The sequence below is a fragment of the Prorops nasuta genome, unplaced genomic scaffold, assembly GCF_024137725.1.
Source record: "Prorops nasuta isolate Cenicafe-Biocafe unplaced genomic scaffold, Cenicafe_Pnas_1.2 PNAS00027, whole genome shotgun sequence".
Lineage (NCBI taxonomy): Eukaryota > Metazoa > Arthropoda > Insecta > Hymenoptera > Bethylidae > Prorops > Prorops nasuta.
Genome location: NW_027116824.1, coordinates 2,190,626 through 2,205,945, shown reverse-complemented (window position 1 = coordinate 2,205,945; position 15,320 = coordinate 2,190,626). Strand labels below are relative to the sequence as shown.

Here is a 15,320-nt window from a genome sequence, read left to right as displayed (position 1 = left end):
AAGCACATTCATTCAGGATTGATCGATGACTGGAGAGGAAAAGAGAGTATAGCAAATACGATTTATTCACGGGGATTGGATTCGCTGAAACAGAGGATTTACCTTTGCGGTGCAGGTACTTTGATAAACCGCGTGTCCAATGAACGTCACGAAGACACCAAACCGGAACGATGATTATATATAAACGAACGAGTTTGCCGTTTGAAAGTTTTCGAAACGCCATCAACCAATGGGAAACAGGCAAAAACCGACCTCTCTGAAGTCACCTTGCGTGAAACCGTCACGGGTCTTCCTCAAACCCCTCGAACTTTGCTTCTCTCACTATTCTCTCATATTAATTAGCTTTGTTACTCTCCAAAAGTACCTCAAAACTTGAACCCGTTTGACATTACTACCACGTAGAATTCATCTATTCTACACCACTTTGTCAAGTGGTTCGACCAAAGTTTCGCGAAATACTCGGAGAATAATTGTCAAATTTCTACCGCTTGCAACGATTTATCGCAGATCTAATTTAATTATCTGTTTGGTCACAGTTATTCGTTGAGATAAATAATATGGAAGTTTGGAGGGATTCGAGGGTAAGGCGAGGTAGATTTTGAGCATTGAGCAAAAGAGAATGGTAGGCTCTGAAAAAAGCGAGGGTCCAATCAGGGAATGGGAGGATGGGGAGAAAGGGGGTGATTTGGGTGGCTGGGAGATCCAATCTGGTAGGCTAACGAAGCGCATCGGGCAATCTGGAAATTTAGGACAATCACGATAAACCTACTGACCGGTTGTGGGGGCTGGTCGATCGTAATTAAGTCAATGCGATAGGGGATGCGAACAAGCGTTACCCCTTCCAATGAATGCCGGTCAAAACCCATGAATGCAGTTGGCGTACCATAGAAATGCGTTATGGTGTTGGAATCCGATACACTCGTGATAATAGCGTATATGATTTAATTGTATTTTGATACTTTCACTGCATATGAAATTTCAAATAAAATATGATACTTCGCAACATAATAAACTCATTGTAACCCATTGCTACAGGAGCTTTATTAAATTATTCTGTTTTTATCACTACTTTGATTGGTCACTTTTGCATTCTTAATAATGTTTTTTATGAGGGTACAAACTCTGCTAAATCTTTCTATTTTTTTGCTCAATCCTACCAAAACAACAAACATTACTTTATTCAGTATTGATATAACTATTTTAGAAGCGGAAAACACATAATTAATGAAAGTAGGAAAATTTAGATGACTATAGGGAGGAAATAGAAATGTGAAGGTAGTAAAAATTTATATGACTTGATATACAATGAGGAAATAATTAATTAGAGGTGACTAGACTAGGGGAAATTCAAAATTTAGTATGTATCAATCGGCAAGTGGAGAGAAAGGACGAACGGAACGGAATCATTGCGCCTGCTTGACGGATCGATCGTAATTAAATCAATAGGACGCGACGTGGGCTTAACTCCAAATCTAGAAACGAGGTCGTTCAGACTAGAACCCGATGTATTGTGCACCAGCAAAAAGGACATTTTATCATTCTACCAAAATACCAACGTTTCTCTTCCAACCAATACTTACTCTCTGTTCAATCAGCCCAAAAAATTCCTCCCTTTGGCGAATCACCAAATGCGTTTCATTTCTAACGATATCTCTCTGCTGAACCAATTATACAGATTACTACAATTATTCGATAACGTAGTTTAGATTTATTATGTATTGGAATTGTGTTGTATTTAATTCAAATATTATTAATATCACCATCAATGAATACTGGTTAATCCATTCAGCAGCTGCTGCTTATACATATTAACAAATTAGTTTAGCTAATTATTGATGCAATCGTATACTGGCTGTGACGTAATGAATATAAACCTGGCAATTATTAATGATAAAAGTTTATCAAGTGGCAAGAGAGAAGCAGCAAACTATAAGAACGAAAAGGATTTAGCAATATCATATATATACGGATGTCGCTGGGGTTAATCGTTTACGATTTGGCTTAAATTATAAATCGTGAAATTAGGTCGAACGAAACTTCAATATTATGATTTACTAGAATATTACGTTAAGTAGTTAAAAGTGAAATGTACCAGGCGTAAGCGGCGTAGCTATAGAAGCAGCGCACTTTATGTTTTAACGCGTGAACCGTGAATCGTGGTGATTAATTAATACATAAAAAAAGCTTAAGATCATTTTAAAAGGGAAAGCCAGTTTCAAGAAGCGTGATTGGCTTCTACCTCTACGCTTCCTTCATTTTATTATCCACCAGCAGTTTGTAATTTTCCTTATCGAAAGAAATCGCTTCGTGCAGCTTTATCATTTTATTTTTATATCATCATTTTTCTTTTCTCTCGTTTCTTATTATTTCTTCCTTGTTTCTCGCATTTCTGAAATTTTCCAATGAAAATTCCCTTCGTCCTTTTGAAGTGCTAACGAGAAAATCTTCCAACTTAGGTAGCAACCGTTGATTCAACAAAGATTGTTTTTAAGTAAAGTAAGAATTTAATAGTGAATATATTACTTCGCAATATAATGTTTCATAACGTTTTCGCATTCCAACCTATATGGGAAGAAATTCTGCTCACGAAAGGCATTCTCGCGAATCGAGAAGAGGGGGAGGTTATAGCCTGAAAAAAAGGTGTTTGACACATTCATATTACGGAATATAAAATTTATTGAGCTGAGGCAAGAGTGCATTTCATTTCAATTGATGAAAAGAGTTGGTCTCTATCTCTTTTCATTCTTACCCCCACCCTTCTACTTTTTTACTCTTTCTCTCTCTCTCTCTCTCTCTCTCTCTCTCATCCTCTATTTCTACTTTCTCCACTGAATATGCTGAGATTTATTATTATTCGTGCGAAAACTCTCATGCCTTTTCTTTTGAAATGTTCATATTTCGCACGTGGATTTTTGAGAACAATGCTTGCTTTTGGAAAAAAGTATCACGTGTCAAGCTATCGAATAAACAATATATAATTATTGAATTTTGTAAAAAGGATTGAATTGTGTTTTTGTTCTTAAATTCCGTGCAACATAAACTATAAGAATTTTGAATGACGTTCGTGTAAATATTTAGGATTCTTCAGTTGGGTAAGTTTGTCCTCGTTTTCCGTCAACTGGCAGCGCATATCAGCGATAGTTCAGTTGAGAACTGACAACGTCAGGTTCAATGAACTTTCAAAGGGTAAAGTTTTGCAATTGAGTACTAGCAATGGCAATCATGGAGCTAGCTACACAAAATACTGCTTGATTGACAGTCACTGTGATAGCCTAAAGGCTTTTAGTCAACTTTTACTTAATCGATTAACCATTATATTGCAAAATGTTTAATTGTTCGACTGAGTACACTACTATAAGGGGTAATCACTGCACTATGAAATTAATTTAGTAAGAAAATTATTGTTAAAATAGTTCTAACGTTTACTTTTATATAAATCATCTATGTATGGTATACCAATGGCAGTTGCAGGTATTTACCTGCACTCTATTGTAGGAAATTTCTTGGGACAAATTGCTATTCCGTTAGGTACAGCAGTGATGTTACAAAGGAAATGACTAATTATCCTTTGGAGCATCGGTTAAGGCAAAGACAGCAGGAGTGAAACGCAACTATTTCGAAGACAGCGGTTTCCTGTAACCTGGTTAGTAGAGTAGAGATAGTGGAGGCAAGTTCTTTCCCCATTAGGGTTAAAGGGGCTTAGGAAGGGGGTGCGACAGGGTAACTTTCTTAATCTCCCTCTTAGCAGAGTTAATCGGCTCGATTAATGCTTTGCCAAGCTTCTTCCCAGTTAAGTTCAACCACCTTCTAGGGACTCAACTTTTCCAGTTAGACCGAAAATTGCGATTTACCAGAATAATCTCATTTTAAATACTTCATGAATAATATACCGGTTTATTATCCGATGTAATTAAATCTATTATATTTCGCTTGCATCGACCACCAAGCTTCTCTCTCGCTTCCATTAAATAAACTCGACTCAGCGAGTTCCAATTTTATTTCTCATTCGATTTAATATTATCGAAAGATTTCAAAATAATTCGTAGAGCGAGAAATTGTCACGACTGTAGAAAATATTTTTAAAGATCGATTTATACACTTTACTGAACAACCACTATATAGCCATCGCTACGGATATTGTGTATTGATTTAAATAACTTTCAATCACCGATAAGTTGTGTCTGCAAGTTTTATGAAAGCTTTCATCTTAAAATTATCTTACTTATTCACGATTTCCTATTTGACGAGAATTATAAATAGGTGCTCTGATATATATGTTGACTTTACGTCGCTGGTTCGTGACAGAATAAATACTGTTGCAATTTACTTTTAGCAAAATTCATTTTAATTTAATGATAAACAGGATTAAATTGGTTTGTGCTTATTAGTTTTCTCAGGTATAGTGTGGTAACTGGTGAGAAAAAGCGGTGAGAGGAATGTTGGCCAGTTGAAGTTTTGTCAGTACGGCGTTCTATTTGTGCAAGAGCCACCGGCAATTGCGGCATTGAAAATTAATTGCTTGGAAAAACGGGCTGCGTTGCAACGTGACTTGCCTTCCAAAGTGACGATACTCATAACTGCCTCCTTTTCTTCACTATTTCAACCTCAGTTGCAGCGAATGTTTAACTACTTACCCCAAACTATATGAACTTTTTACACCTAATGCTTTACATCTACTACTTAGTGGGTATACTATACCTAATTTCCATAAAGCAAATGTGAATATCACTTTAAACACTTTAACCCTTGTTTGTATTTTTTAAAATTAAATTTTAGTTAAAATTATGAGAAATCTTTGTGAAGCCAAAATAAATTAAAGATGACTTCAATTAACAGAGAATTGCATTTTTCTTTTAATAAAACTTTCAGTTTTACTATTCGACTTTTACGTTCCTGACACTTAATTTCAGCTAGTTCTACGAAAACTTTTACGACAGATATACATTTATTAGGTACCTCATGGCAATTACGTTGTCGGTTCATTAGAATTATTGATTTCTGTAACGAGAAGGCATTCGATAAAGCAGCGTTATTCTTGATTCAATAATTCGTAAATCAGACAATTCTCGGTAATTGCAATTTCTCACACCGCGGCATATGTTTCCAAATACTTCACTACTTTAGTCGTAAAAATCACCTCATAAAAAGCATTCTAATTAACTTAAAGTATAAGGCAAATAGTTAATTTTTTTTCAGTAGTTATTAATCAAATTTTGACAAAAAATCATATCAATAGGATACTATAACAGACCAGTTAATACAATAAATTGACAAATGAATTAAAATTCATCTTTTGAGAGGATTTTTTTTAAACACTGTAAGTTGATTCCACCAGATTAGAAAATAATTCTCTGTAATTATCCGAATGTATCAAGAAAAATGAAAGAATAGCAGTTTTTTTTTATTTAGAATTTATTTCTGAAATGCTCTTTGAAATCTCGAATATTCGAGATTATTTCTTTGATTTAGAAAATGGAGGGTCAAGAATTCAACGTACTTTAAATAATGCGTTGGACTAGTTTTATTTTTAGCTTTTATTTAACAAAAGCTGCATATGGTGGGAAAAATTCACAGCAGCCTGATTAAACTCGCCGTTATAATTTCGGCTGGCGAACTTTCGGCGTTTTTGGCAGTTGGCAGGAAAAAGTGTTTTTGCATTTTAATTACAGGTCGTCCACCCTCCCCCTCCTTTCAACCAGCACCCGCGCGAGTAATTGCAAATTATTTTCAACTGGCGACTAAAATATGGAGAGAAATGCTGTTGCTGCTTGCTTTAAATACATGCAGGGACGCGTATATTGCTAGTTACATCCATTATTAATTATCGTAGATGTAATTAAATAAGAGGAATGCGATTTTTCATTATTTTAGAACGCCTATTCTAATTTAAGTCTGTGCATGGCCATCATTAAAGACGTATAATGTCCATATGACTCCATTAAATATTATTTTCGTTGGAATGCAAATTACCGTTTTATGCTTGTCTCTTCGGCATTTTCGGAACTCAGCCAAGGCAATTGAAAATTTTAATTGTTCAGTTCAATTAGAGATCATAATTTCAACTAAAATGACGCTATGATATACTAAAACTTCATTCACCGAGCATCGAAAATTTTCTGCTGCTATCAACCCTTTGACGTAACGATAATTTATTTACGTATCGTGTTAATTACTAACACATATTTTAATGGTAATAAAAACTTTAATATCAGATTGATATTGATTTTTATTTATTTTTCTTTTTAATACGACGCAGGCTATATATTCATTTAGGGAAATGATTTGATATGGAAAATGTTGATAATGAGAATCACTTAAGAAAAACATTCTGATATAAATCAAGAGGAGTATTATAAATATCTATTGAAAATTAAGATCTTTTCTGTGAAGTAAAGAAAACTGAAAAATCAAATTAATAGCCTTAATTTGGAAGCGTTGAAACGTAGCAAAAGTATAATAAAACTGATAAAAGTGTTGGGGCGAAGATCTTATTGGTATAGAGCTGAAAGGGTTTCGCGCAGAATACAGTATTAAATGGTTTTAGTATCGTTTTATTGAGTTCAGTGTGGTTGGTGAAGTAAGCAATCCTGGCTAGAATTACAATAACCGTGCTGGGGGTGTGTCCATAAAGGTCGAAGGTATATATATGAGAATTGTAGGGGTCGAAGTCCCCGTGAGAAAGAGAGACCTCTCTGGCCTATAGGGTCACGTCGGTCCTTAAATAAACCAGTTTCACTTCACGCATCGATTCAATGTGTCTATGAAAAGTCACTGTCTTCTCCTGGGATTCTCGTCTCGTGTTTCATTCAACGAAAGAATCAGCTGCATACCGTTCATATTGGTTCAATATTTCAAAATAAAAAAAGCAAACGAAAAAGTAAAAATCCTAATGTCTTCAGAAAATATTACATATTATCCACAAATACACTGATTATTTAATTTATCTTAATTCTAAAAACTAATTTATTATTCGTTGATCAGACCTGTATCTAATTTTTGTCGATAAATCAGTGGAAGCTATCATCACTTGTTTTTCACTATCCGCATTTAAAATCTAAATTTCGATACCTCTGATCAAATCCATTCTCTCTCTCTCTCTCTCTCTCTCTCTCTCTCTCTGCCCCTGTGGTTGGAGTATTGGCGTGTGTGCTGTGCAGAGGGATTTCAGTTACTAACCGATGTTCTGGATTCCTGGAGCATTACGATCAATTTACGCCTAGTTGCGCGATTCAATAATTAAAATTCAAGTTGGCCAATCGCAAAATGTCAATAAGCTTTCTCTGAAAATACCCAAATCATTCAGCACCAACAACGTAAATTCACACAGGCACACTAATACGTAACAGCAAAAATATTTACACGAGTTAAATTCAAGTGGCATGTTACCTCTGATTAGCAGGATTTATTGATAGCTTTATTTTTCATCATCGATTCTTACTTATACAATATTCTCGATCATTATTTTGATCGAAAGCATCCGTTTGGAGGAAATAAGCGCACACCCACACATTACAATAATAATAATAGAGCTTTTCAAGTTGTCGTTAAAATATGATACGGATCAGACATGGAGTTGGTTTTTTTGCCAGGGGTAGATTAGATTCGATTCTCATTTCTGTTATAACGTAATAAGAAAGCGAATTGATTATTCCATCCTGTATGCATCAGCTTTCGATTTGTCAGTGGTAGGGGTGTAAGGGGGTGGAAGGTGTAGGATCGGCAGGGGTACGATTATCCGGATTCTCGCAGTATTACGATCCATTTACGTCGGGTCTCGCGATATTACGAATCGGCAAATCGATTTGGAATGATAATATGTGGTCCGTGGGCTCCGGCATGAATCCTCCTCCCCACCCTTCCCTATCATCGCTCTCTGCCTTACAGACCCGCATACGTATGTACAAGCGTGTATATATATACACGATGAAGATCAAGACGCGTACTTACGGATATAGAAGTTTGCGTGGCGAGGCCAGAAGGCACAGATCCATGGAATTGTCAGCCATTCCAGGCTCGAGGGATTAACTCGCCGAGGAATGCTACCCCAAACCCACCCTCTAACCCAACCCCTTTACCAAGCTCTATGGAAACCGCAGGAGAACTCGCAGTCATTTTCTCCATTTTGCGATTCGATTTCCGCCGATATTGCTCCGTCTAGATTCTTCCATTCGGATGAAGACGAGACGGACGATATAATAAAAAATATATAGTATACTATATGGTATATGCTATATAGTTTTCACGATTCTAGCCTGCTGCACGCGGTTCCACTGCTAAAAACGGCTCGTCTCGACCACAAAGTATAAGAGGATCTTTTTGCTTGGTTAGACTAACCTCGCACGATTCTACTGGATTCGTAATCTTTTTACTCTTCCTAAACCTTTCTCCATTCAAAAATGATTTTTAATCAATTTATTAAACATTTTGTTGATAATGTTTTTATTCTGTTCGAAGGACTAAGATATTGAAATTTGTTTAAGCATAGTATATGGTTAATAACACTAAGAATTTTTTATTTTAGAACAACAAATAGTCGAATCTGTATCCTGCCCTTTTAAAAAAAAGTTGGTAATTGTTTTGTCGATGTTTTTTTAATTAAAGGCTGATGGCATTGGAACTGCTGGAGTTTCGAGTGAGACGAATTAATTTTAGCAGGTGTTCACCGAGTGAGCCTCTGATGGGAGTTGTTAAAAAATCGATAAAGAGGATTGCTGACGGAAATTAGATGACGATCGGTAGTAGACGAGGATGAAGTTGATTATTCGGTTATGAGTACCTGATTTTAGACGAGTATGATACTCACCAACATGGTGAAGACTCTTTTAACAACGAACTAAGTAGACTAAGTCGTTGCTAGGCGATAAAAGCCTGCTCTGCATATTTTTGTTATTTGGAATTCAACATATGTTGTTAGAACAATGATGCAAAATAACAATGAAAATATTTCTGGAAAGCGCTAAGAATAAACAATGAATAACATTCATAGAAATATACGGAAGAGATTTTTATTCATAGAAGCACACTGTTTTTTCATTCGAAATTATGTTTCGGCAACAATATTTTTAAATTGAAGTTTTAGCACGTAAAATGTGAGAGCTACAGGAAGGTAAACTCAATATTCGTTTTGCACTTCAGTAAATACAATGATCATTTCATTGTAAATATACTTGCTCTGTTTGATTACGTATCACATTTCAGTTAGTTTTCAGTAAACATTCAATTGGAGATTCTGGAACACGAAGTTTATTGCTCAAGAGTAGAAAGCTTCGTAATCTTCACTTTTTTTGGTTAAACTCGTTCTTTTGAGAAATAAATCATTTCAGCCGTATTCTAAGAGAATCTCTTGAAATATCTCACTAAAGTCTATCGAAATACCAAGAATCCTTTATGTGAATTAAACACAATATTATTTTATCAATGGATTATTATACTAGATCCAGTAAGACCGTTTTGTTTACATTACATTTCCATTAAACGGGTATCAAAAACTTTATGATCCTTCGTAAATTTTCACTATGCTTTTATTTTCAAAATGTTTGAGATAGCGACTTTTCGGAGCTTATTTAAGCAAGGCGAGAGATAAAATTAAAACAACAATGGCGTAATGGCCTAATGAAGTTTCATAAATTCTGTGAAGTAACAGAACTTGTAGGACCATAAACTAAGCATGACAAACTTGGAATAATATTCAGAAGTAGACCGACATTTTCCAGCGTGACGACAATGGGTGCTAAAACGGAAGTAGTTCTAGTGGAGATGTTTCACCGAAGTTTGTGAGTTTTGGGAACATTAGATTATAATTAGCACAGTATACGTGCTGCATGCTAATTTTACGAATAAATCCCAGGTGTATTGGATTAGTCCAGTTTGAATGCTTAATTGCTGGTCAGTTTATTTAAATTGATCGTCAACCAAGATTATTTATGAACGTCTCGTATTAAGATTATAGATTAAACTATTTGCCACTAGTTATAATGCCCGGATGAATAATTTATCAGATATTATTAAATACTAATAAAGAGAAGAAGGTGATGTTTAACTTGACTTCTTTTTCGTCGAATTGGTGCCAAGATAAGCCGTTATTAAAATTCCACGTGTAAAGTTTCGTGCAGAGAAGTGGGGCATTCAGTATCGTTTCGTGATAATTCTTGGGGCAGCCCCAGGCAACGGAAGGATCAGATACTGAATAATTTAACTGGCAAGGACAAAATGGAACGGGGTTATTACATAGAAAAGGTCCAGTAATACCTGGGAACAAAATTTATAAATCGACTGTTGTTTTCTGTTCTTACATTACCATCCAGATTTAAAGTTGATTCTCGTAGCAAATATGTAATAATAATTACGAAATTGAGGGATGTTAATTCTTCAAATTCATAGACTAAGAGAAAGATAAATGGTAGCACTTGCTGAAGAGTATCTTGGGAGATGATAAGGGAAGTTGGTCCTAGCGGTATCGCGAACAAGGAAGTGAGTTTGTTAATTTGTGAGTGACGGAGGTTCGTATACCGGGTGATAATACGCCGGGAATAAGTGTGTATGTGTGTGTGTTGTGTGTAAGAGAGAGAGAGAGAGAGAGAGAGAGACAGACAGAGATGAGAACAACCGGCGTGCACCGTAACGTCGGGGCTCTGTAATTAATCAGAAGCCGGAGAATACAGGGCACTGACATACACACACACACTCGCATCCTCTCCTACCCTCTTCCAGCCTGCGTGCAACAACACAATCCCACCGGACGAAACACAGCTTCCCTTTACAAATGCACACGTGTCTATGTTCATATACTGACACGCATTTTGCTTGTGCGAGTTTAGGAACTCATCCACTGATATCATATATACTGCACCACGAAATCAGCGAGGTCAACATTTCATGTATTTCGCGAATACACGCACAATTTCCATGTGCGTTCATATAGAAATTCATGTATAAACAAAATACTAGTAAAAGCCTCATTTTTATAGATTTTATCTTACACGTTTATACGTCACTTGTTCCCTGTCCCATTAATTTTTATTATAGCGTATCACTCGCACAGATGGAGCTCCCTTACACTTCCATACGTTCTCGTAATTGATCGTACACATTTACGTTACTCCCGTGAATTTTTACTACCCTGGCAAGGCGTATGGGTGTATTCGTGTCACAGGCTGAAAAATGTTATGTCCACCCCTGTGAATTTTCAACACCTCTCTGTGTATGTGTTCCATACATATAATCACTTATTGGAGTTTATTGGATGTGAAAATACGCGTAGCGCAACGCAGCAACATTTTTCCTGTATTTTAATTACAAACAAACACACCTCGAATAACGCAGCTACAGTGCATTTTCAACAATGAATATTTGTACACCAAACATTCGTGTTTCTTGAATCTTATAATAGGTTTATTGTTTCGTACGCAACACACAAGCTGGATTCAAGAATTTGTGGATCGCACCATTATTCTCACGTGTTCAAATGAAAAGCACACAAGAAGCTCGTGGAGACTACCAACGTATGTTATACATTAACGCAGTACACTAACCTCCCTATGCGGGCTTCAACGAAAAACAACAAATTTTTACTGACAAGAAAGAAGAGCCTTCGGGCGTGAAACACTAGCGCTCTCGAATATTTCAAACTGACATTAACCAGCAGAGATCTAAAACGCATTTATTAGAACGTTCATTTCTTCATTTGGGAAGACTGCAATTTTTCATTATAATCTCGAAATCCGGATAGCCGGATTAACGAAAAATAGCGAAGTATATTGCTGGATGAGGTAACCAACTCGATGATTCTTAAATTTACTTAAATCTACACTTTTTAATTTTACGACAAGAAAATATTACGGAAATTTGCATATTCACAGATACTTTCTCAAATGAAAAGGCTTCTATTGACAATAGCATTAATCATAATATCGATGAAAGGGAGTAAAATAAAAATAAATGCACGAGCAGCGACATGCGTCATGAAAAATGTTATACGTATACTGCTTAATCATCACGAGTGACTTAGTATGATTTATTAATCGTGACCGATAATTGTGCGCTATTCGCGCACCGGTACCACTAATATCACTGGCGATAGATCAATCAGCGAAGGATGGGGATGAAAAAATGGGGTGTAAGAGTGGGCGTGAGGAGCGGATCGTGACTCGTGTGTGTCGGATAAATTGTTGAGTTGGAGGAACTCGCATTAGCATGAGAATGCATTACTACAACATGCATAGCGATGTGCATACAGACAATCGAGCTTAGTGGAGCCGGGAGGTTAAGCCGGGACGGAAATCATGGGGATGAAGGGGTTGGGGTGTTGGAGGGTTGGAAGAGGGGGTGAAAGGGGGTGCTGTATAAATGGAGGCAGTGTATAGTTGTAAAGCGGGTCGCAGGTGCAACGAGGACGTAGAACGCAGGAAGCACCGTGCATAAACGTCACTCGGACAGGCATACGTATATGTATGTGTATAGGTATAGTATACTTTACGTGTGCTATATATGCATAGCTGTGCTATAGTACAGTATAAGGGCAATGTAGCTATTAGAAACGTGGCAGAGACGATGCACCACGAAAATGTCATTTGAGGGGGTGAGGAGTGTACGATAGTGGTGCGAAAGGGGTGAGGGGGTTGAAATTGAGCCACCCCGATATGCACTCTTAGCGATCCACTCTTGCAACGCTCTGGTCCACGTTATCAAACGGTCGTTCATGCATAATGCACTGGACTTTGGCAACGCAAATGCTACCAGATCCTATCAGACCGTATCCACCCCAGCTGCACTCTTCTTCTCTCAGCCCATCCTTTTTTTCAATTATGCACCATATATCACACTCCTCCTCAAATCCTTGTAAATCATTTGTCACTGGATTCAAGGAAATATGTGTCGGTACCCTCGGTCAGGAATGATAATTATCCTTGCTTGTCTTCTATAATATTATGTCATACGTATGTGAACACTGCAGGGCAAGCACGAAGCACGAATATAGGATTTTGACCATGGAATTCGTACGTGAATTGCGAACAAGAAACTCGTCTACGACATTTGGATGTGAAATTCGGTGATGAGTTATAGCAAAGTTATAGCGCATGAAAGTTAGTTGTGAGATTTGGTTAGGTAATTTGGTCAATATAATTATGGTATACGTTATTCTGCTGTAGGTTTTCAAGTGGAAGCATATATCAGGAGATGCAATTATATATAAAATTCATATAGGTAATGTGATTTGAAAATTCAGTCATACATCGTGAAAAAATTAGGTGGAGATATTCCGTAAAATTGGGATTGAGATGGAGTGGTGGGGGTCGCTCTAGGGTGGCCGATAATACTGACGTAAGTCGTATAGTTTAATGGGGGTTGGCAGTTGGTGGCTGGTGCATTTTTATAGATGAGATGCACTTGAGCAGCTGCGATGCAAGCTCGATATCAAACCGACCGGCCCCCGCATACATAATGCGACCATATCCGCTCTGCGCATTCTACCATATCTAACCTAGCCTAACCTAACTTCACCTGACCCTGCCACGCCTCAGCATTTCTGTTCAGCCTGTTCCGAGATCGCTGGAAAACATCTTACCCACGATCTGGCGAAAGCTTCCTTTCATATACATATACCTTATGTCAGATTCCACCGTGGCAGCAGCAAGATAGGCAAAGCGGTTCCTAAAGAGCTTAGCGCACGCGAGCAATCTCCCCCACTTCCGGTTCCTATAATTCTTCAAAAATATTATATCTCATTTAGTGGCTGAGTATACACGTGGATAAATCACTTGGACGAGTTTGACGTGCCTGATCATTATACGCGAGAATGATAACTAAAGTTCGAATATTGGATATAGGGTGTATCGTAGAGAATATATCAGTAAACCGTAGGACCTTGGTGCAGAAATGATCCAATTCCATTCAGCTGGATCGTTCGATATCCTAAAGAGCTTAGCACTCACGAGCAATCTCCCCTACTTCCGGTTCCTATAACTCTTAACAAAATATTGTATCTCGTTTACTGGCTGCTTAAATATCTGGATAAATCACTTGGTGGAGTTTTCGTGACTGATGATTAGTACGAAAGTAATAATTGAATTTCGAATATTGAATGGGGTGTATGGCAGAGGATATATCAGAAAATGTAGGACCTTGGTGCAAAAATTATCCAATTTCATCCAGGTGGATCGTTCGATAAGTTTGTATTTGACGATACGCGGTAAGAATATCGGGCTAAGGAAATGGGATTGTACAAATGCAATATGTTGAGAATACCGGGTTTGGTTTTATCTGCTTAAAGTGGCGTGCGTGCTCACCGTAGAAAATATCGTTTTACCAGTAGTATAGCGATACGTTGAAAAAGCTGAGTTTTATCTTCTTAAAGCGACGCGTGCCAGCCTATATCGATCATTTTCGATCTTCCTGCTTTTTATTCAATTCCCCGAAGCCGATGACAGATGCCCGACTTGTCCACATTTCAGCCTCGAGGTATCACTCACGGTGATCCCCATTCTCCTGCGAGCTTTATCCATCTTCTACAGTCACGTGTCCCTTTTTGCCCTCGGTCGAGTGACGTTAACATTAACGTCTTGAAAATTTGTAAAATTTTTAATCCTGAAAAAGCTCTTTGCTAGCTCAACATTTATTAAAAAAGGGAGAAAACCCAGAAAATATAACGAGGAAAGCTTTAAGAATTACCGCGGAGTGTCGACGATACATAATTAAAAAGTACAAGAAACAATTTTATAATAAAAGTTTTACAAGCTCGGCTCGTCTGATATATTTCACGCTATACTACTTGTATCTTACTAGTTTTCTGTTTACAGTAAAAATTCCTTATTGTTAAGGTTATAATTGTATTTGCGATTGTAGAAATTTTATAGGAAATTAATTGGAGTGACTATATGGGTGATGTTATTGTTTCAGGACGAGGAGTGGTGCTGGACAGTCAGGGTCCAGTTTTGGTTTCGGAGCCACGTAGTTCGGTGGAGTTTTCCAACGACACCGGTGCGATGATTCACTGCGCGGCTCACGGTAGTCCAACGCCGAGGATTGATTGGCTGATGGGCGATGGTTCACCGGTCCTTCCAATTCCACACATTCGCGAGATATTGGTCAATGGATCCATGTACTTTTTGCCCTTCGGCGCCGAGAGCTACAGACACGATGTTCACTCGGCTGACTACAGGTGCCAAGCATCCAACTCTGTCGGCAGGGTACTCGGCCGTGAAATCACCGTAAAGGCTGGTCAGTTACAATCCCTTATCGTATTCACCACCTCCAACCCCTTTCAACCCCTTAACCCAAAACCACACCACGCTCCGTTACGTTCCAAGTTTAAGAAAATCCCT

At 37.5% G+C, this 15,320-nt stretch overlaps 1 protein-coding gene across 6 annotated transcripts in view; it reads left to right on the top strand.

Annotated features, from left to right (window-relative positions):
• Window positions 1–15,320, top strand: part of LOC136782500 (cell adhesion molecule Dscam2-like) — a 116,491-nt gene that overhangs the window by 42,848 nt on the left and 58,323 nt on the right. For all 6 annotated transcript variants that reach the window (XM_066741961.1, XM_066741958.1, XM_066741960.1 and 3 more), the window contains exon 3: window positions 14,896–15,216. In XM_066741961.1, coding sequence (XP_066598058.1) covers window positions 14,896–15,216 — 321 coding nt within the window. The remainder of the gene's footprint in view (window positions 1–14,895; window positions 15,217–15,320) is intronic.